Source organism: Neolamprologus brichardi, unplaced genomic scaffold (genome assembly GCF_056152115.1).
Source record: "Neolamprologus brichardi isolate AB-2024 unplaced genomic scaffold, ASM5615211v1 NODE_ptg000031l+_length_7269946_cov_1, whole genome shotgun sequence".
NCBI lineage: Eukaryota > Metazoa > Chordata > Actinopteri > Cichliformes > Cichlidae > Neolamprologus > Neolamprologus brichardi.
In genome coordinates this window covers 5,246,555-5,266,266 of record NW_028270136.1, presented here as the reverse complement: position 1 = coordinate 5,266,266, position 19,712 = coordinate 5,246,555, and the positions used below count along the sequence as shown (strand labels likewise).

Below are 19,712 nucleotides of genomic sequence, written 5' to 3'. Positions count from 1 at the left end.
TGTTACGTCTCAACCAAGTACTGTATGTTTTTTATATTTTTAGTAGTGTGTCACACAAACAGCAAATATTGTCAACAAAAGTAAGAAATCTTTGGGGGTGCTTTGATTCATTTTGCTGAAGCACCCCCAAAAATGGGCTAAACTCGCCCCTGGTTTAAAGTGTTTTGAGTGCTCACGTAACGTAGGAAAGCATTATACAAGAAGCACTCCCATTTACTGTCACAGCACACCTGTGCAGAACAACTTGAATCCCCCTCCAGTGCTCCTGACCTCGCTTCCTTTCCCCCTGCTCTCCCTCCACACACTCACACCCTCCCTCCTTCTTGTTTGTCTTCAGGCAGCAGAGTTGGTCGACCCTATGTGGAAAGCGCATTTTTGTAATAATAGCAGTTTGATTCGGCCAAGGCTTCTTTGCGGATCCCCTTCCCGATGTAACCTTCCCCGTTTCTGCAGGCCTGGGACCAGCGTGTGGCTCGCCGTGGCTGAGTCCTTTCTTACTGTGGGTTATGTCGTTATGTATGAAAGATATGCTGTAGATATTGTGCACGCTGCTGCTGCTGCTGCTTGAAATGTGTAGTAAACAACAGAGCGACGGATGTGACGTACGAGAAAGGGGTGGGGCTGGCCTCACATGTGATTAGTGGGTGTGTGTTGTCTTTTCCTCTCATTCAGTGCGACGTTTTATTAAAGTTGTAAGATGGCGACGGTGCATCTGAGGATCGGGGACCTAGTGTGGTGAGTAACCTTTAGACAAGGTTGAGTGCTCCGCTTCCTGTCTGCGGGCCACGGAGCAGCGCTGCATCAGGACGTGTGGCAGTGATGTTTCTCCGTGCCGTAAACCAGGTGTAATCCTTGCAAGTGTTTCCCGTGCTGGGTTAGTGATAGCCGACCCAAACAAATCGCTAACCGAGCTGACTCAGCCTGCAGCCGACGCTAGCTGCTGGCTAGCAAACAAGCTACAGTAACGGTTTAAACCCGAACTAGGCAGCTGTTTTTCCCCGTGCAAACGTGTCTTTGAAGATCGTTTTATTCGCCGTCGTGTGTGCGTGCAGACCTACGTTACACGGACTCAGAGCCTCGGCTCGTGGAAATGTTGTGGTCTGCGACGATCTTTGCTAGCAGCGCAGCCTGAGCGGATGTCTGCGCTCGGCTTCCGTGTTACTGCGGGCGGGCACGTTTGCAAGTTTTTCGTAAAGGCTTGATTTCCACACGTTTGCGCGTTTGTTTGTTGAGACCGTTAAAAAGGCACCTCGGGACGCAGTTAGCAATCTGAGTGAAACCGGGCCTAACGAGTGCTGAGAAGGCGAGGGCAGTGTGCGGAGGCACGGGGACGAACCCCACCGAGCGCCGCTGAGCTCGGGTGCTGATCTGCGGATCCTGCTGTTAGCGCTCGGGCTGCTGGCTCAATACTTTAGTACCGAAGCAACACCGCGGGGGTTTGAGGCGGGCAGCTGATGCCACACAGACCCGGGAGTGATCCGCGCTTAGCCCAGTTTTTTTATCTGACTTTTACTGATAATGTTAGCTGATGTCTCGCGTTGCCAAAGCCACCAGCTCATGGTGGATCTGAGCAGAGAGAGGACAGTGAACTGTGGAGACCGCGGGCTCGGTGCTAACTGTGTGCTCTTATTTCAGGGGGAAGCTCGGTCGTTACCCACCATGGCCAGGAAAGGTAAGGAGCCACAGCTTGTCCATGCGTCTGTTAACTTTAAATGAAGGTAACGTTACACCAAAACACTCTGGTTTCAGATAGTGAGCCCCCCCAAGGACCTGAAAAAGCCCCGGGGCAAGAAGTGCCACTTTGTGAAGTTCTTTGGAACAGAGGACCAGTAAGTATGATCATCAGCTTCCTGTTCAGGCCCAGCATGCTGTGCCTTCTCCAGCTGATACGGGAGAGTTGTGTCTGTGTCTCCAGTGCCTGGATCAAAGTGGAACAGCTGAAGCCGTACCATGCCCACAAAGAAGAGATGATCAAGATAAACAAAGGAAAGCGCTTCCAGCAAGCTGTTGATGCAGTGGAGGACTTCTTAAAGAAAGCAAAGGGGAAAGAACAGGTGAACCACGACACCTACACGAGAAGATGCAGAAAAATCAGTCTATTAGCTGTGACCCCGTACGTGATGACTGGAGGTTTCTGGTGGAGGTTTTAAGTTCATAGCAAGCAGCTCCACAGTAATTAATGCTGAGCCTTTTGCTCAGTGTCTTTGTTCACACATACTGTCCACAAACAGGTGTTTGTTTTTATTTCTTAATCAAGAACATTAAAAGGGACTCGTGTGCTGTTAATGGTCAGAGAAGTGACACAAAGTCTGTGGCCACGTCCCCACAGGACCCACAGCTGTGGTGCTGCCTGCTTTTTGTAACACTGAGTTTGTATGTGGAAATCTTCACATGCTGATGATGACGATGGGGCCTAGTAATCACACTACAACAACAGGAGCTGCAGGAGTTCAGTGCAGAGCAGCCTGCTGCCCTGCAGCTTGCTCTTTACAAAGCATAGACCTGCAGCTACAGGATGCAGTGGTCACACAGGACAGTGAAAGCATCGCTGGTCCCGCCTCCTCCTTCCCCAGGTTTATGGAGATGAATCAGTCTGTTAGAAACGATGCTCCTCTGGATCCCGTGTACCTGCCGTTCTCACCCTCGCGAACCGTGTTGCGCATCACGCTGCACTAGCTTTTTCCAAGAGAAGGCTTCTTGTTTAAAACTGCTGCCTGCGTGGGCTTAATGTTGAACTTTTCTAATCAGAGTGTGGGAGCATGCAGCCTCTGTGTTGGTCTGTTGATGATGTGGATGCCCAGGTTCTTGGACTTCTCCACCACATCAACATCCCACAGGTGGTGTATCCTTCCTCTTCCTTTTAAAGTCAGTCAGCATCTCTTTTGTCTTATTCACGTCCAGAAGGAGATTCCTCCCGTAGTCCAGCACTAGTTCATCCAACCACTGCAGCTTTGTCAGTGTGTCTGTAGGTGGCGTCACCCAGAGCTGTGCTGAGAGTCGGAGGTGTGCACGATGAGCAGCTGTCAGTAATCCACAGGATGTAGGACTGTAGCTTCTCCCCTGAGAAAGCAAAGGTGATCATCACCATGGAGATGGGAGTGCACTCTGTGTTATGTATGATTACATCATTTCCTCTGACATTTGTTTTTGTGTCTTTGTGAGCAAAGACGAGTCTACATCACCTTCATCACATGAGATGTGAGGGTAGGTGGATGACGTTTGGACTGGGTGGCTTGTAAATGCCCGATGCGCTGTACAGCAGGTCTGCAGCTGAGATGTTGTTGTCAGGTTGCTAATGTTTTATTCGCTGACATGCGATTAATGTTGCTGGTAATAACAATAAAGCATTAGGCTGCCATGTTAGCAGTGTGTGATGTCACACGCTCCCTCTGCATAGCTGCTGAGTGCAGATGTATCTCATCTGGATGTGTAAATGGAGCAGAGGTTGGTGCCTCATAGATTCAAATCTAAACAGTGTTTGAAACTCAAAACTGAAGTGCTGCAGAACGTACTGTTCTCATCATTTCCTTTTTCAGTGCAACAAACACCAACATGGAGCACGTATGGAGAAAATGGGCCTCAATGGTTACAGCACGAGCCACGTGCAGTGAGCTGTGTGTAACTTTTGAGCACATGCTTCAATCCACACAAATATGAAGCAATCTGACCACACGTGAAACTATATGCTGATCATTTACGCACAGTTTAGGAAGTTCAGCAGTTTGTCTTTCTCTGCATCAGCTGTCTACTGCATGCAACGCTCCTCTCCATCACTTACAAACCCTAAAACATGAGCGCACCAGTCGGCTGATCCGCACAGATCACGTGCCTGCGTCGGATTCTGAGACAGATTTCATGCTGCCGGCGTCACACAGATCCACAAATGTAAGCTGTGTTCTTGTCCCAGTTCTGGGCTTAAGTTCCTATTTGGATCGATTCACCACAGATCGCCGTGGCTCGACTCGGATCAACTGGTTTTCCGTTACAATCTGGTTCTGCTAACGTGCGTGGTTGTCGTCATAGCAATGTGGCCGAGTGTCCCGTGGTGAAATTGATATGTGACATGGATTCCACAAAAAAAGTGGACATCGTTGTTGTTGTGCTTGTTACCAGTTACAGACACTAAAAGATTACTGTCATCTAATAACAGCAGGCTAACACTAATATTAGCTTAATGACTAACCCTGAACATGTTAGCATGTAGCAGCAGCTTATTTAAACCATAAGCTAACCTTCACAGGGTACTGTGTGGTGTCTGTAGCCATAAATCTGTCCTTTGGTCGTTCTGTTTGTTTAGAAGGAGCCCAGATGTCCCAGTTTTACACTGGGTCTTGAATGCAGCTTACATTTGTGGATGTGTGTGAAGCTGGCAGCATGAAATCTGTCTCCCCACGCTGCCATGTGATCTGTGCATAACAGGCAGTTGGTGCACATTTGTACGCACAGAGAGAATGAGGGAACTGCCCGAACCTGAACTGAAGAAGTGATCAGTGTGTACGCCTTTGTATAGTAATAGTTTTACTGGTAGATGCAGTTTGGAGCTGAGCTTCCACACAACACATGGATCCTCGTGGTGTGGTGCAGAGGGGGGTTCATGGTGGATTAGGTTGGGGCTGCAGCTATCGAAGGTTTTAGTAATCGATTAATCTGTCCTCGGTTCCATCGATAAATCAAGTAGAAGAATCCTTTAATTGTCACCAGGGCTGGGCCATATTACACCGGTACAATGTTAGGCAACGATAAGAAAATGAAATATCGCGATAGAATTTGGGTAAATGCGCAGTGCCTTTGTTGTCATACGCACATGGCCGTAAAAGCATGGCAGATCATTGAGTGAAACGGATGAACCAGAATTAGTTTGTAAAGATGGTGCCAATTGGAACTGGTTTGGTGTTTGTCCATCAGATACACAACAAAGCACAGTTTTTTGTAGAACATGCAAGCTGCCGTCGCTATTGCCGTATTTGTCGGACTAAGGTGCTCGTATATCTGGGAGTAATCTGGGTCCTAAACTCCGTCCGCTTCATGTCCCAAAGTCAAACGAACATCACTGAGAGTTAAAAACTGGCTAAATTCTTTCATCTGTAATAAAATGATCAGCGTTGCTGCTTTACCAGGTGTAACTATGAAGTTTAACGTCCAGGCATCCATGAAAACAGGATTTATTAAATTTAACAGAGTTAGAAGTTAGCGGAAGTTAGCTCGCTAGTTTCGCTAGTTAGCATGATATAGCATGTTCTGACTGAGAGATTTCAGAAAAAATTCAAACTTGCAGCTCTGCTATCACTTCCAACATAAATGAAGACAGGAAACCAAACTGCAGTGACGTTTGTAGGGTTACTGAAGTTGGGTTAGCTGGTATATAATGATGTGCTACGTGATTGCTAGCGACACAGCTATGTTAGCATAAACACAGTGAAGCTGGAGGATGAACCCTAACACTTTTCCCCTCGATAAACGTTAACGTGAAGGTTCCTGATGGTTAGAGACAAATGTAATCGCATGGCAGGATGCTGTAAACGGACCAAACTTCAGTCAGGAGAACAACTGAGATAATCCATCCACAATACGAGGTTAGTCATTAATATACTGCAACAACATGGGAATAGAGCCGCTGTGATAGAATACAGCATTAATGAATCAATGGTACAGAAGTGGAGGAAGCAAGAAGAATGAGTTGAATAAAGTTTGATTTATCTGACTGCTTTGTTTCGCTTAATGTGTCTTATAATCCATAATGCAGCTTATGGTCCGAAAAATACGTATTTGACTTCTTTTTTTTTTTGTGGCACACTGCAGTTTAATGTTGCAAAGCACCTCTGCTGTGTGGACGGAGCAGCTACAGAGGAAGGACTCGCGCTTGCTTTTTCCGGCTGTTTTGGAAAACACATTTTCTTTTGGCTCCGCCTCTTTGCGTTGAACTGTCCCAGTGTCACCATCACTGCTGCTGTTGGGTCTGCGTCGGCTCGTTGTTGTCAGACTCTGTGTTGGTTTACTATGTTTCCACTGCACGTCTGTTTGTCGTGGCAAATGTGCACTCACGTTTCCATGGTGACAATGGTGAGAGCCGCGTGCTAAACGAAGCATCGAGTCGAATTTTTCATTTACAGGATGAACGTTTGCAACTATTTTGAGGCAGATTTCTCTCCATAAACGTAAACACGTCTCATCACACGTGAATAATCACGTCCAGTTTGGCAGCTCGGTGACACTGTGTGTGTTTCTGAAAGAACGCAGATGGCAAAGGAGACTCCAAAGGAAAGAAGACGCCCAACAAGCCACTCAAAATCCTGGATGAGGATGACGAGGACCTCAGTGCCCTAAAGGACCCCTCTGAGAAGGTCAGTTCAGACGCCACTGTGAAGATAACTGTGTTTTATTGTCTTCCTGTCTGCTTGTCTAAAATATCAGAATCAAACCTGCTCGGACTGTTTGAACATTATTATAAAAACACCTGAGTTACATTTTACAGAGTGTGGAGGACTAGTGAGTCAAAGTGAACCACATCCAGCTTCATTGCTCTTCACAAGTCATCTGTTTCCTGTTAACAATGTGTGACAGTTTAAACAAAGTAAACTAATCCAGTCGAGTCTCCTGCACGTGATAGAGACAGCGCCCCCTGCAGCAGACACTGACCTCTGCAGATTTCTCACTGATTTAAGGTGAATGTGTGTCTTTTTTCCTCCTTAAGGACTTAGCTGACTCTGACCCCGAGCCATCCACTATTGAGAGGCTGGGGGCTGGACCGGGCTCAGGATTCAAATGGGAAAGCAGCGTAGGTGAACGCCCCCTCCCACCAAGCCTTGTCTTGACTTCTACCTGACCTTAATCTTTGGCTTTAATTCACCAGCAACTGCAGACTTTCCCTTCTGACTTGTTTGGTGCTCTGTGACTGCTCAGATTGTTTGCTGTGATCTTGCTCAGCAACCCTGCGTGCAGGGCTCAGTGCCACGTGGAGGTTTGATCAGGGCTGGGGTTGTAACTGAGAAATATTGTAATTCAGATCATTTATCAGCACTGACACCACAGCAGAGGCCTTTGTGTCAAAGTAAGTGAGCATAAAACAGAAAACCATGAATCAGCATCTGAACACGACCTGATGCTGCTGACGTTACAGAGGTTTGATTACAGACACAGCTGAGAGTTTTGCAACTCGGCATCATTTGTAAAAGTTGACATTTCTTCAGTGTTGAACAGCAGAAACGAGGCTTTCTTGTCCAAAGTGGTTTTGAAGTTGCTGCTGTACAAATAAAAACAGAGATTTGAGACGGGAAACTGTTCTTGAAGGACACAGAGAGACAGAGCTGTGCAGGAAGTGAGAGCTTATTGTGCTGGAAGCTAAACAGCCAGAGTGAATTCATGACGACGTTGATCAAACATGTAGTTGGATTAGAGCTGGGCGATAGAACGATAACGATGTGTGTTGCGAAATAACTTTTTCTCGATAGAAAAGTTAAACTATTGCGATAGACCTCACCGCTCTTGTCCTCTTAAAAAAAAAAAAAAAGAAGAAGAACACCCAATCCATATTAAGTAGCGCAGAGCCGAACCAATCACAGCCGCAGCGTCACGTCACGTGACTTGTTACGTACAGCACAAGTGCCAAGCCGCACATGTGTATTTGTTTGGGAAGCAGCCAGCCGCCGTGCCGCCGGGGTAACGGAGGAAATGAGTGCCGACTAGAGAAAAATCAACCGAGAGCGTGAGCGAAGGTTACCGAAGAGAAAACAGATGATGGTTCCAATGCCGGAGAGATTGTCGAGCAGAAGAGCCACAGAAGTTCTGTAGTGTGAAGGTATTTCGGCTGTTTCAAGTCTGACAGAAACAGAGCAGCCACTGTAAATGTGCCGAAAACAAGTCTGGAGATACAATAAAGCGGTGCATGCTCAGTCTCTGACTGGAAGCGCTAATTCATCATTCGGCTTCTGTCAGACTAACGTAACTGTTAAACTGTTTGAAAAGCTCAGCTATACAACAAGGAGAGATTTTCCTTTTAGTGCTCAGTTTATTTGATATTGACAGAAGTTAGTCAATTTTGTTCTTCTGTAAAACAAACTAAGATTTATTTTTAGAATTAATATTTTGTTTCTAAGTGGAATTGACAGTTTAGTCTGTTTTGTTTGTTCTAGTTTGAAACTTAAAGCTTTAGCGGCTCCTTTTGTGTAGTTTGCAATATTTGCCTTTATTTATCTGAAACAGTCTCATGTTCCTTAAGCACATCGACCCTGTTGAACTTATTATGGGAAATAAATATTTAAGTCAAAACAAGCTGCTGATTATTTCACATTTTACTTGTGAGCAACGGCACATTTAAATCTTACAAATATAGTTATTTGGCTGATATCGTGATATATATCGTTATCGCCTGAAATGAAGAAAACATATCGTGATATGAAAAAATCTCATATCGCCCAGCTCTAAGTTCGATCTTCTTTTGCTGCTGGTTCAGTGAGTTTTGGTCAGAGTGATGAAACCTGCAGCATCAGCATCTGTGTCGGCGTTCAGCACCGACGTGTCTGCACACGTGCGGTCGATCCACGCTCTGTGTTTACGTCTTTGTGCAGAATCCGACTTCCTGCTCTCGTTTACTGCTTTAGCTGTTTGGTGGTGAAATAGTTTCGTGAGCTTTAACCCGAGTTTCTGGGAAAATACATTTATATTTAAAAATGAGTCGATGTCGCTGTATTCAAGCTAAACTCGATTTGAAACGGAACATCGATGTTTTGTTTTTAAACCCTCCGTAGTTTTAGTTTAGTTGGCTGCTTCCTGACCCTCGCTGACAGGTTAGCAGGCAGCCTCGGAGGTGTAACGAGGACCGAGCTGGTCCTTGGTTACGGGGATGTGACCGCGCTGGATGAAATGCCCTTTGACAGGTTTGTATGTGTACGTATGGAAACGGCTCACCCACCAAAACCATGCAGACAGTAACAGTTTTTATTTGTCAGTAAACATTTGGGTGGGTGAAGTGTCCAAACGTTAGCCTGCTGCTGCACGTTATAGCTAATTATTGTCCCAGGAAGCAGTTCAAGCCCTCATGTTAGTGCAGCGAGAGCTCCTGCTCCTCAGGCTGGTTCATCACGCTTCCTTGTTTTAGTTTCCAGTCTATGCAAAACATCCATTTCCTGTTTCGTCTTTGTCGTGTTAGGCAGAAATAGCTGCACGTTCCTGTAGTCATGTGAAGCTAGTTCAATCAGTTTTGGGCTAAAATGGAGCCATGAACCAGTCTGTAACTGGGCCTTGTCACTGGTTCATACTTGCATAGAGGGGACAGTGAACTTGTGGGGTCACCTCATTTTAATAGAAGTATCAGAGTTCAATCTGCACTTTGTGGTACAAACTAACATGTTAGCGTTGTCCTGCTTTGTAACTCCAGCATGCTAACGTTCACAGGCAGAAGAGTTGCATCGTCCTCTCGTAACTAAAGTTATGAGTGGCAGCTAGCTTTATGCAGCACTTGTTACAGATCTGAAGCTTATATTTCTGTTCATTTCAGATCGTGTGTTTTCTTTTTACCCTTTAACAATAAAAGCCACCTTAAAAACCAGGGCCGCCTTAAAAACCAGGGCCGCGTGTATGTTTGCATCACAGATCCTCCATAATAACAGTTACAGCACTGTGCAAAAGTCTGGAGCCACCCTTTATTTCTTTAGATTTTCTACTGAGGAGCCTTTTTCAGAGCCGTTCACTCGGCTGGCTGATCAGGTTTTGTCGTCACCCTGTCGGTTGTGCGACGGCGACTCCCAGGTTTGTGAGTGTGATAACATGGAAATGAAGCAACGTAGGATTTTCATAAAACAGTTACATCTACTGAGATGTTGAGGGCTACCATCGGCTGCTGCCAGGATTTTCATTTTCTTTCTTTTTGGAAGTAGTCCATAGTAATAGTTTTCCAGCTTGGGACATTGGCTGCTTCTTGACTCAGCAGGCCACTTAGCATAAGTATAAATAATGAATTTGTATCTTCTGAAACTTTGTGACAGGTTGTTGGTAACAAAGACTCAGCATTTGTTCTTTATTCAATTTAATCGAATCTGTGAAAAAAGTAGAATTTGTGCCCCAACTAAATAATTCCCAAACAGCTGTTGACTGAAAACTTGGTGTGTTCAGTCTTTAGCATCTTACTACTCATCACTGATTGAAGAACAACCAGGTTTCTCTTCAGCTCTGTAGCCAGGCTGACAAACAGTCAGAGCTCTGTGGAGCCAACCATCCCTTTAACGTTAACTAGTGATGACTTCATGAACTTCTTCACAAATAACATTTTTATCATTAGAGAAAAAATTACCAATAATCATCCCACAGATGTCTCCAGAAGTTGATTGTGTTCATGTGGACGTAGCGTTTTGTGGGAGAAACGTTTCATCACTCATCCAGCTGACTTCTTCAGTCTCAGCTGACTGCAGGTTTCCCCAAATCTTATAAAGCTGAGACTGAAGAAGTCACCTGGATGAGTGATGAAACGTTTCTCCCACAAAACGCTACGTCCACATGAACAGAATCAACTTCTGGAGACATCTATGAATATGGCTTCCTCTGGATGGCATTACCTTGGCCTCCAGTAACACTGTGAGGAACCTTGGAGTCATTTTTGACCAGGATATGTCCTTCAACGCACATATTAAACAAATATGTAAGACTGCGTTCTTCCATTTGCGCAACATCTCTAAAATTAGAAATATCCTGTCTCAGAGTGACGCTGAAAAACTAGTTCATGCATTTATTACTTCCAGGCTGGACTACTGCAATTCATTATTATCAGGATGTCCAAAAAACTCACTGAAAAGCCTTCAGTTAATCCAAAATGCTGCAGCAAGAGTCCTGACAGGGACTAGAAAGAGAGAGCATATTTCTCCTGTTTTGGCTTCCTGTTAAATCCAGAATTCAAAATCCTGCTCCTCACATACAAGGTCTTAAATAATCAGGCCCCATCTTATCTTAATGACCTTGTAGTGCCATATCACCCTATTAGAGCACTTCGCTCTCGCTCTGCAGGCCTACTTGTTGTTCCTAGAGTATTTAAAAGTAGAATGGGAGGCAGAGCCTTCAGTTTTCAGGCCCCTCTTCTGTGGAACCAGCTTCCAGTTTGGATTCAGGAGACAGACACTATCTCTACTTTCAAGATTAGGCTTCAAACTTTCCTTTTTGCTAAAGCATATAGTTAGGGCTGGACCAGGTGACCCTGAATCCTCCCTTAGTTATGCTGCAATAGATGTAGGCTGCCGGGGGATTCCCATGATGCACTGGGTGTTTCTTCTTCAGTCACCTTTCTCACTCCCTGTGTTTCCACAGACCTCTCTGCATTGAATCATATCTGTTATTAACCTCTGTCTCTCTTCCACAGCATGTCTTTTATCCTGTCTTCCTTCTCTCACCCCAACCAATCACAGCAGATGGCCCCGCCCCTCCCTGAGCCTGGTTCTGCTGGAGGTTTCTTCCTGTTAAAAGGGAGTTTTTCTTTCCCACTGTCGCCAAAGTGCTGCTCATAGGGGGTCATCATTGTTGGTGTTCTGTGTTATTGTAGGGTCGCCCTTACAGGATAACGCACCATGAGCCGATTGTTATTTAATGCTGTATAAATAAAATTGAATGAACCAAATCTTCTCTTTCAGGCTCATTAGAGTACAAACTTACAAACTGCACTTCATGTCTGTTTACAGCTGTTACACCTACTTCTCATCTTCCTCAGATAAAATGAAGGAAATAAGGCGTGGCTTAAGACTCGTTGCTTCTTCCCCAATTAAGCCCGAAATTCATAAAATCATAAAACTGGTGCTCTGCAAGAGTGTGTCTCTAAAATGTTTGAGAGGCTGCAGGTGAGATCGTGACAGGCGTGGCTGTGGGAAGATGATGCAAACACCACCGTGCCTTAATGTGCTGTGTTGATGTTGACCTCAAATGTTTTCTTTAAAACGCTGTGGAGTGCAGACAGGCTGCCAGCAGAGCTTTTAATGAGCTGCAGGAGCTGTAGAGCATGATTGAGTGGCTCTAACACTGTAAGCTGTCAGATCCCTGCACGTCTGTATGAACACTCATCCACTGCACTCTGTGTTGTAGCCTGTGAAGGATGATCCACATTTTCACCACTTTCTGCTCAGCCAGTCTGAAAAGGTAAGCAGGAACATGTGGTCAGAGGTTTCATCTACTCCACATAGGCATGAATGATGGGCTCGTTTAAGTTTCTGTTTTCTTACAACAACAAACAGATTGGTTTCCATTGATCTAGACTGTTCTCTGCACACACATACCTGCACCAACACGTGGTTACGTGCTCTGGGAGCCAGCAGCACTCAGGATTCGGTTAAATTGGTTGGTTTGGTTTCTTGGCATGGACCAGTGTTTAAACGTCTGAGGTCGGGCCTTTGGGAAGGACTTTAGGCTGCTTTTCCAAACCAGTTTGGTGTGTTTGGGATCATGGTCCTGTTGGGAAACCCAATCGTGTCGGAGAATTCATTCTGTGCAGCGTGCCAGCATCGATGCTGCCTCCACCGTGTTTGAAGACCTTAGATCTTTGTCTCATCTGGACATTAAAGTTTGTGCAACAGCAAACATGAGTTTAGCTTGAAGGTCAGTTTTGGATCAGGGGTCCATGGGGACACCACAGCTGTAGGCATTAAGAAGATGTTAGGACATAATCTCCACTGGAGAAGAGTCGTTAACATCTCCAACACTTCAAATCTGATGAAATTCAATATTTGGTGTAAGATTTGTTTCACTGACACAACATCGTTTCCACCAGTTAGTCTGCAACACTAACTTCACTTCTACACTCACGTTTTCATGTGTTGGTCCTCTAATAATTCAGTTAATTAGATGAATTAAAAATGATGACGTGTGTTTATAAAGCATGCTGTAGTAGCAGAGTTATGATGATTCCCAGTCCTGTAAGTGTGATGCAGATTATCTCCTCAGTCTGTCCACTTTGCTGCTTTGTCACTAACTGATTATTGATTGGTTTGAAATGAAAACATGTTGTATGAATCACAGCTCGTTAAAAACTCGTTTTCACTTTGTCACCTCTGCGCCCACAGCCAGCTTCGTCAATGGAGCCCATCAGCAAACGCCTGAAGATCATTGAAGAGGTAAACGCAACAATGTTTGGCTGGTCAAACATTGGCTGGTCATCCAGAGCGATAAAATGAGTCGAGCCTCTGTTATTTTAACTGCCCGTGGATTTTCTCTTGACATTTTTCATCGCTTTTCCAAAACCTGAGTTAAAGTTGGCTGTTCCACACTGCTGACATTTTGTTTAGCCTAGCTACAGCAGCCTCCAGTTTCTCTTTTTTATCTGGAGCTGCCAGTCTCACTCGTCTAACCCTGTGCCTGTTTAGCGCGGGATGTCCCCCTAGTGGCCAATCTAAAAAACTACAACAAAAATGACAAGCTACCCTCTGATTAATGAAATAAGTTGGTATCGGTTCGTGGTATCGGTTAACTTTTACGAGTTAACCGATACCACATTTTACAGTATCGGTCCCGATACCAGTATCGGTATCGGTGCATCCCTACTTGAAATGATTGTTCATTGGCAGGAACAGAGACTTGTATGTGTGCACGGTGCATACCAGGCAAAGGAGATGTGATTTATTTTCATTTAGTTCCCGTGAGTGATTTCTGTGATTTGCTCTGGTTGTGCAGGTCACAGGGTCGACATCTATCCAAGCAGCAGACAGCACAGCAATCAACGGCAGCATCACACCCACAGATAAGCGGTACGGCACATCCTCACCACAGGCTGACACAACACTGTAACTCGTTCTCATGCTTTGGTCTGCATGTTCTCGGCTTCTGCTCTCCAGAATAGGCTTCCTGGGTCTGGGGCTGATGGGCAGCGGCATCGTTTCCAACCTGTTGAAAATGGGTCATATCGTGACCGTGTGGAACCGCACTGCAGAGAAGGTAAACACACTCCAGCCCGTGGCTGCTCTAACACGATCACATTCAGCAGCGTTAAAGCGCCCAACGTGGATATGGTTGGTTGAAAGGGGTGTGGCTTGCTGCTGACTCCTCCCTGCTGTGTTTCAGTGTGACCTGTTCATCCAGGAGGGGGCGCGGTTAGGCCGCACTCCTGCAGAAGTGGCCTCCATGTGTGACATCACCTTCTCCTGCGTGTCTGACCCTAAGGCTGCCAGAGACGTGAGTACGCTGCACCGTGTTCAACGCCAGTCTGCAAATAACAAGCTAACGACCGATCAAATGGATCCATGATTTCATGCATTAATCAAGTGCACAGATTTCCAGTCAGAGAGTGAGTGGGCGGGGCTATAAATGAGCAGAAACGTGCTCTGACCTTTGCAAGTTGAGTCACTGGTGACGAGCTGGTGTTTCACTGTGAGGATGGGTGTGAACATGGCTCTCTGATGGATGTGACAAAGTTGTTCATTTAACAGCTCGTTGATATTTAACTCACACCAGCAGTCATCTAATGAGGTAACGACACTAATCAATCACATCGTTCTATATTCACATTTCTGTCTTTTATGAAGTTGGTGTTGGGACCCAGTGGCGTGCTACAAGGAATCAGACCGGGCAAGTGCTACGTCGAGATGTCCACAGTGGATCCAGAGACCATCACAGAGCTCTCACAGGTAAACACAGCATCAAACTCTCTCATGCTGCTTCATCTTGGTTAGAAATGCCTACAGTAGGAGCAGCTGAGTGTATCAATAAATTCTTATTTTCAATGTCAGGTGATCACGTCACGGGGCGGCCGCTTCCTGGAAGCTCCGGTGGCAGGAAGCCAGCAGCTGTCCAACGACGGGATGCTGGTCATCCTGGCAGCGGGCGACAGGACGGTGTATGAGGACTGCAGCAGCTGCTTCCAGGCCATGGGCAAGACCTCGTTTTTTCTGGGTACAGTACACTCAGCAAGGCCCATTCAGCAGAGTGTTGGGCTTTAGCCATCTGAGGGGACACATGCAGCAAAAGGAACTTGAGTTATTTGTGTGTCTTTGTCTATCAGTCTGCACCAGCCCATATCGACACGATGAAAACATGAAAACTGCTCCTTTGTTATTCATCTGTGGCTGTTTTCCACAGTGTCTCTCTCCCGTCTCTCTCCCCTCACCCATCGCCCCTCCCTTAGCCTGCTTCTGTGGGAGGTTCCTTCCTTACTTTAGCACTTTGTTGTGATTTGGTGCTATGTACATAAAAATTGTAGTGAATCATTGTAGCCAGACTGATGGATCAGAGGATTTGGGCCAGATTATAAGTGTGTGTGTGTGTGTGTGTGTGTGTGTGTGTGTGTGTGTGTGTGTGTGTGTGTGTGTGTGTGTGTGTGTGTGTGTTTTTAAGGTGAGGCAGGGAATGCTGCAAGGATGATGCTAATCCTCAACATGGTTCAAGGCAGCTTCATGGCCACTATTGCAGAGGGGCTAACATTGGCACAGGCCACGGGCCAATCACAGCAGACCTTCCTGGACATCCTGTGCCAGGGTCAGATGGCGAGCACCTTTGTGGACCAGAAATGCCAGAGTAAGTCGACACAGAGTGTGACGTCACTGCTCACTTTGATTTGTTGTCAATAGGGCTGTCACGATTAGTCGGCTATCAAAATCGTTGACGACTGATTTAATAGTCGACGTCGTTTGAAGCTTTGTAAGATCCCAAAAGATGCAGGAATAAGTAGTAGGATTTAAGAGTGTAATAACGGACTGAAACAGAAGATGGCAGCACTGCATGTACAAGGATGCCAGCTGCCGTTAAACCCCGAAGAAGAAGAAGCTGTGTCCCAGAATTCATAGCGCAGCCCAGCTCAGTTTCCAACAATGGCGGCAGCTAGTTAGTTTTAATATTACTCTTATTATTCTTTCTGGGTCACAAAATAAACGTTTAACATATTTTCAGGCGAGAATGTAGCTGTGTAAACCTCAAATATCTGCTCAGTTTATCAAGACACCACATATTTTCAAAAGCGCTCCGACGTTTTCGGAGACGTCTGTTACCCACTAGCTCGATAGCTAGCCGGGAGCTAGGCTAACTAGAGCCGTGAGAACACCGGACTCCCGGCTAATCATTTTCAAACCCACCGCCGTCTTTCGCTACTCAGGTTAAACATGATATATAAGTCACTTAGATAACTTAAAATGTTATTGTTTGGCTTTTTTCAGTATTTTATTTGTTCCTGAGTAAATCGGTTTGGCTGAGATTAAAGTTATAGTTTTTACACAGCTGAATAAACATCAAGCAGACAGCTGATTATCAGAAGTGTGAGATGCTCCAGAATTTACTCCGGTGTCCTGTTATATTTTAGATAGCAAGGAGTTTATTAAACTCCACTGAAACAATCTGCAGATTTCATTAAAATTTGATAAACTATCATCTTGTCTTTATTTTTAGTTAGCACATACCTGAAACACTTAAAGCTGTAAGCTAATGATAGTTATATAAGAGCAGATGCTGCTGGTGCAATAAGCTGTACGTTTTACGTCCAATGGATGATGATCTGATTAGTCGACTATCAAAATAATCGTTTGTGGCCCTCGTTGTCACAGTGTCGTGGCTTCGCCTAACAGTCAAAGATCCATGGTTGAACTGGGGAACGTGCCAAATCGAGCCTGCAGCTTATTTTTTCTTCTTCTTTTAGTCTTCACTGGGACAAAAACATTTCCATGAATATCATGAGGTCCTACTGTGACCAAGCCTGTAATGATCGTCTTCCTGCCCCTTCCAGATATTTTACAGGGCAACTTTAAACCAGACTACTATTTGAAACACATTCAGAAGGACCTAAGGCTAGCCATCTCCATGGGCGACATGGCCAACCATCCAACCCCGATGGCTGCAGCTGCCAACGAGGTACATCTCTCATAGCTTTCTCCTCTTTCTGTAATTCTTTGTGGTAAAACTTTTCTTTGAAGTGTTTCCTGCTCATGTTGTTTGTCCTCTAACATGTGAACCTCGGGGCAGCAGCAACGTTTAGTCTCCGTTGTCCAGCCGCTGTTTTCTGTTTTGCAGGTTTATAAGCGGGCCAAGGCACTGGACCAGTCGGACAATGACATTTCAGCAGTTTACAGAGCCTACATTCACTAGAGCGAGGCGTGGCCCGGCCTGTGGACCGCACAGTCTTCGATCCCTCCTTTTCTCCCTTTGTCATTAAAGGTTTTTTGTTTTTAATTTGAAACTTTTATTTAATTTTTCACCCCAGTGCCAGCCGCGTTACCTGCCCGCAATTCCGGGACTGTAATTCCGTGTTTTAGAGGCAACATTAAGCATTGCACTGACTGTACTGTGGGAATTTTATGCTGTAAGAGAGCCAGGAACGAGGCTGAGCTGCTGCAGTTTGCCTCGTTCCTGACACCGTTGTTATAAAGCAGTATGAGTAATGCTGGGCGCTACTGTGAAGCTAAACAAATTGCCATGTGGCATCAGAACCGTAACATATTTGAGTTTTTCCCCTTTTGTTTAATTATCTGCTCCAGAAACCCATGAGAGTAAGCAACAGAACATGCCACTGCATTGCCTTAATATTGTAACCCCTCGGGTCCTTCGATAATACACGTATTTATTTATGCCTCTTTTAAGGTCTTCTTTGTGCAGTCGGCTTCTTCCCGTGTGTAACCACAGACTTTAGGCTTTTCCATTAGTGTGATTTTGTTTGAAACAGGTGGAGGACAAAGCTGCAGATGTGCTGAGGCCTTAAAATGCAGATGTTTCTCCTCACGGTTTGAGATTTCCACTTTTGAAACGCTTCGACCTTTCTCTTGGAAGACTTTGTGCTTTTCCTCTTTAACTATATGAACCTAGATCAATCCCGTTTGAGCTGACAGCTCAGTGTTGAATCATTATTAGGCGCTAGAGCCAAGCTAAGGCCAGAGTGACACTTAAACTGTGGGCCCTGGCTGTAAACGCGGGCTGACTTTAGTCAAAGCAGACCAACACACAGGTCGTTTTAGACACTATTTGTTACATGACTGTTCACTCAGTCTGAGTCTCAATGCGTGATATTGATTTGGTCGGCTGGCCTCAATAAAATTACGAGCAAACAAAGTGGGCGGAGGTTTGGCTGTAAAGGTCATCGCAGGCTAACACAACACTGATCAGTGAGGTTTGTGGCCCAGCTGGTGACACATGATCATTAAAATGAAATCCCAAAGAGATGTTGGAGGTCTCAGTTATAGTAGGTTATCTACAATATGTTACTGGGTGTTTCATTATTTAATGTTTGGACTCAGATCTTTGTGATTGCAGCGTTGGCTGTGTGTGTTGGCCCTGACAGGCTGCAGCCACCCAGATAAAGACGATTAGTGAGGTGAGGGAACAACACGGCCCAACACTATGAATCCAGTCACAGGCCCCGTGGGCCAAGCTTTGACTTCCCAACATGAAGCCAACTCACTGGTGTCCTCACAGGGCTTAGTGATTTTAGTCTTATTGGTGCCCATGAAGACCTCTGCTATGTAGAATCAAACGTACCTGCTATCAGTAGATAGCGTACAAATGTGGCACAGCAGTGAGGTTTTCTTCTTCTCTGCTTCAACTCAAAGATGCGACATCTTCTCAGACTTACAGGGCACCGGTCAACCAAGGGGCTTATTCTGATACTTTAGGGTGTCGGCAGTGTCGTGTTTGAAGTCGTTAGTCCAAGTTTATTCTGTCCCATATGGTCAGGAAGTGCTGCGGCAGGCCTACAAACATGTGAGGGTCATTTTTATTTTCAGATTGAACATTGAAACCAAATGGCTTTTGAAAACGTGCGTCTGCACCACCAGGTTGGTCGACTGTATCTTATCCAGTATGACATGAAGAAACCAAAACGGGCCGATCACCCACCAGTTCATGGTTTTATCATCGGAGGCTACACGTTTGTCGAAACGTAGTCACCAAGCGATCTGTGAGAAGCATTTTGTTAGCCAAGGTTGAGTTTTTAATTTTGGTTTGTCAGACACGCTCCAGACTTCAAAGAGCTGTTTTTAGAAGATGTAAATAGCACATTAGGATAAGTAGGGTTCCTTTTCTATCTGCGGTAATCAGGATTAATGAAGAAGCTACTTTTGGTTTTGACTCTACAGTGCGAATGTCTAACATCTGTGTCTTAATACTGTAGATTGCTCAGTTCAAATGTAAATGGTTTATAAATATATGGCTTATATAATCTGGCTTATTGTGATGGAATAATGACTGGGATCCCATTGATGCAAGGTGGGAGGAACTTTGGGGCTATTTATGATTTTGTGTACATGTGAAAATATCAAGACTTTTGTGCTGTTTAATAAATCCTAAACTCCTAATTGCTGATGTGTATGTGTGCACTGTTTATCTCCTGCTAGTAATATCACACTGTTCATTTGAATATGCTTTGAGCAGTCTGTGAGGCCGGAAAGCACAGCTAATGTTTATGACCACAGTGTGACATCGCTGGATGGTAGGGTAACACACTGTGTCACTAGTGATGTTCGATTCGTGGACGAATCGTTCAATACTCAAGAATCACTTTACTGACTCGTGAATCATGATTCACAAGCCCAACTGACTCATCCCTGTTGCTGTTAGCAAACTAATTCCATTAGTAGAAATATATCTAGCTTATAATTAAAATTGTGGGTGGGGACACAACAGCCAGTTTCTTAACAAAAGCATTTCTGCTCTGAACTAGAAGAAAAAACCCTGAGTAGAAGCTCACATCAAGAAAATAGCTCCTCGGTTCAATTCAATTCAATTTTATTTATATAGCGCCAAATCACAACAAATGTCGCCTCAAGGCGCTTCATAGATAC

The 19,712-nt window shown here is 45.1% G+C and overlaps 1 protein-coding gene across 4 annotated transcripts; it reads left to right on the top strand.

The window, feature by feature from the left end:
* Nucleotides 1-357: 357 nt before the first annotated feature.
* Nucleotides 358-19,226, top strand: glyr1 (glyoxylate reductase 1 homolog (Arabidopsis)). 4 transcript variants are annotated; one of them, XM_087837190.1, is made up of 16 exons: nucleotides 358-735; nucleotides 1,636-1,672; nucleotides 1,750-1,829; nucleotides 1,916-2,054; nucleotides 6,231-6,341; nucleotides 6,692-6,775; nucleotides 12,055-12,108; nucleotides 13,029-13,079; nucleotides 13,636-13,709; nucleotides 13,797-13,896; nucleotides 14,023-14,133; nucleotides 14,484-14,585; nucleotides 14,688-14,850; nucleotides 15,292-15,471; nucleotides 16,670-16,794; nucleotides 16,954-19,226. In XM_087837190.1, exons 1-16 carry the CDS (start codon nucleotides 698-700, stop codon nucleotides 17,026-17,028), a joined length of 1,524 nt encoding a protein of 507 aa, XP_087693316.1. In that variant the 5' UTR covers nucleotides 358-697; the 3' UTR covers nucleotides 17,029-19,226. The 4 variants fall into 4 exon arrangements, with proteins under 4 accessions (XP_087693316.1, XP_087693317.1, XP_087693318.1 ...); XM_087837191.1 differs by lacking the exon at nucleotides 12,055-12,108; XM_087837192.1 differs by lacking the exon at nucleotides 6,692-6,775 and having other exon boundaries at nucleotides 359-735.
* Nucleotides 19,227-19,712: the final 486 nt, after the last annotated feature.

Excerpts from the sequence above, each read along its gene's own strand:
- glyr1 (XM_087837190.1), top strand. The coding sequence starts at position 698 with ATGGCGACGGTGCATCTGAGGATCGGGGACCTAGTGTG. Across the intron at positions 15,472-16,669 it reads TGTGGACCAGAAATGCCAGA|ATATTTTACAGGGCAACTTT; the intron begins GTAAGTCGACAC and ends TGCCCCTTCCAG. Across the intron at positions 16,795-16,953 it reads TGGCTGCAGCTGCCAACGAG|GTTTATAAGCGGGCCAAGGC; the intron begins GTACATCTCTCA and ends TCTGTTTTGCAG.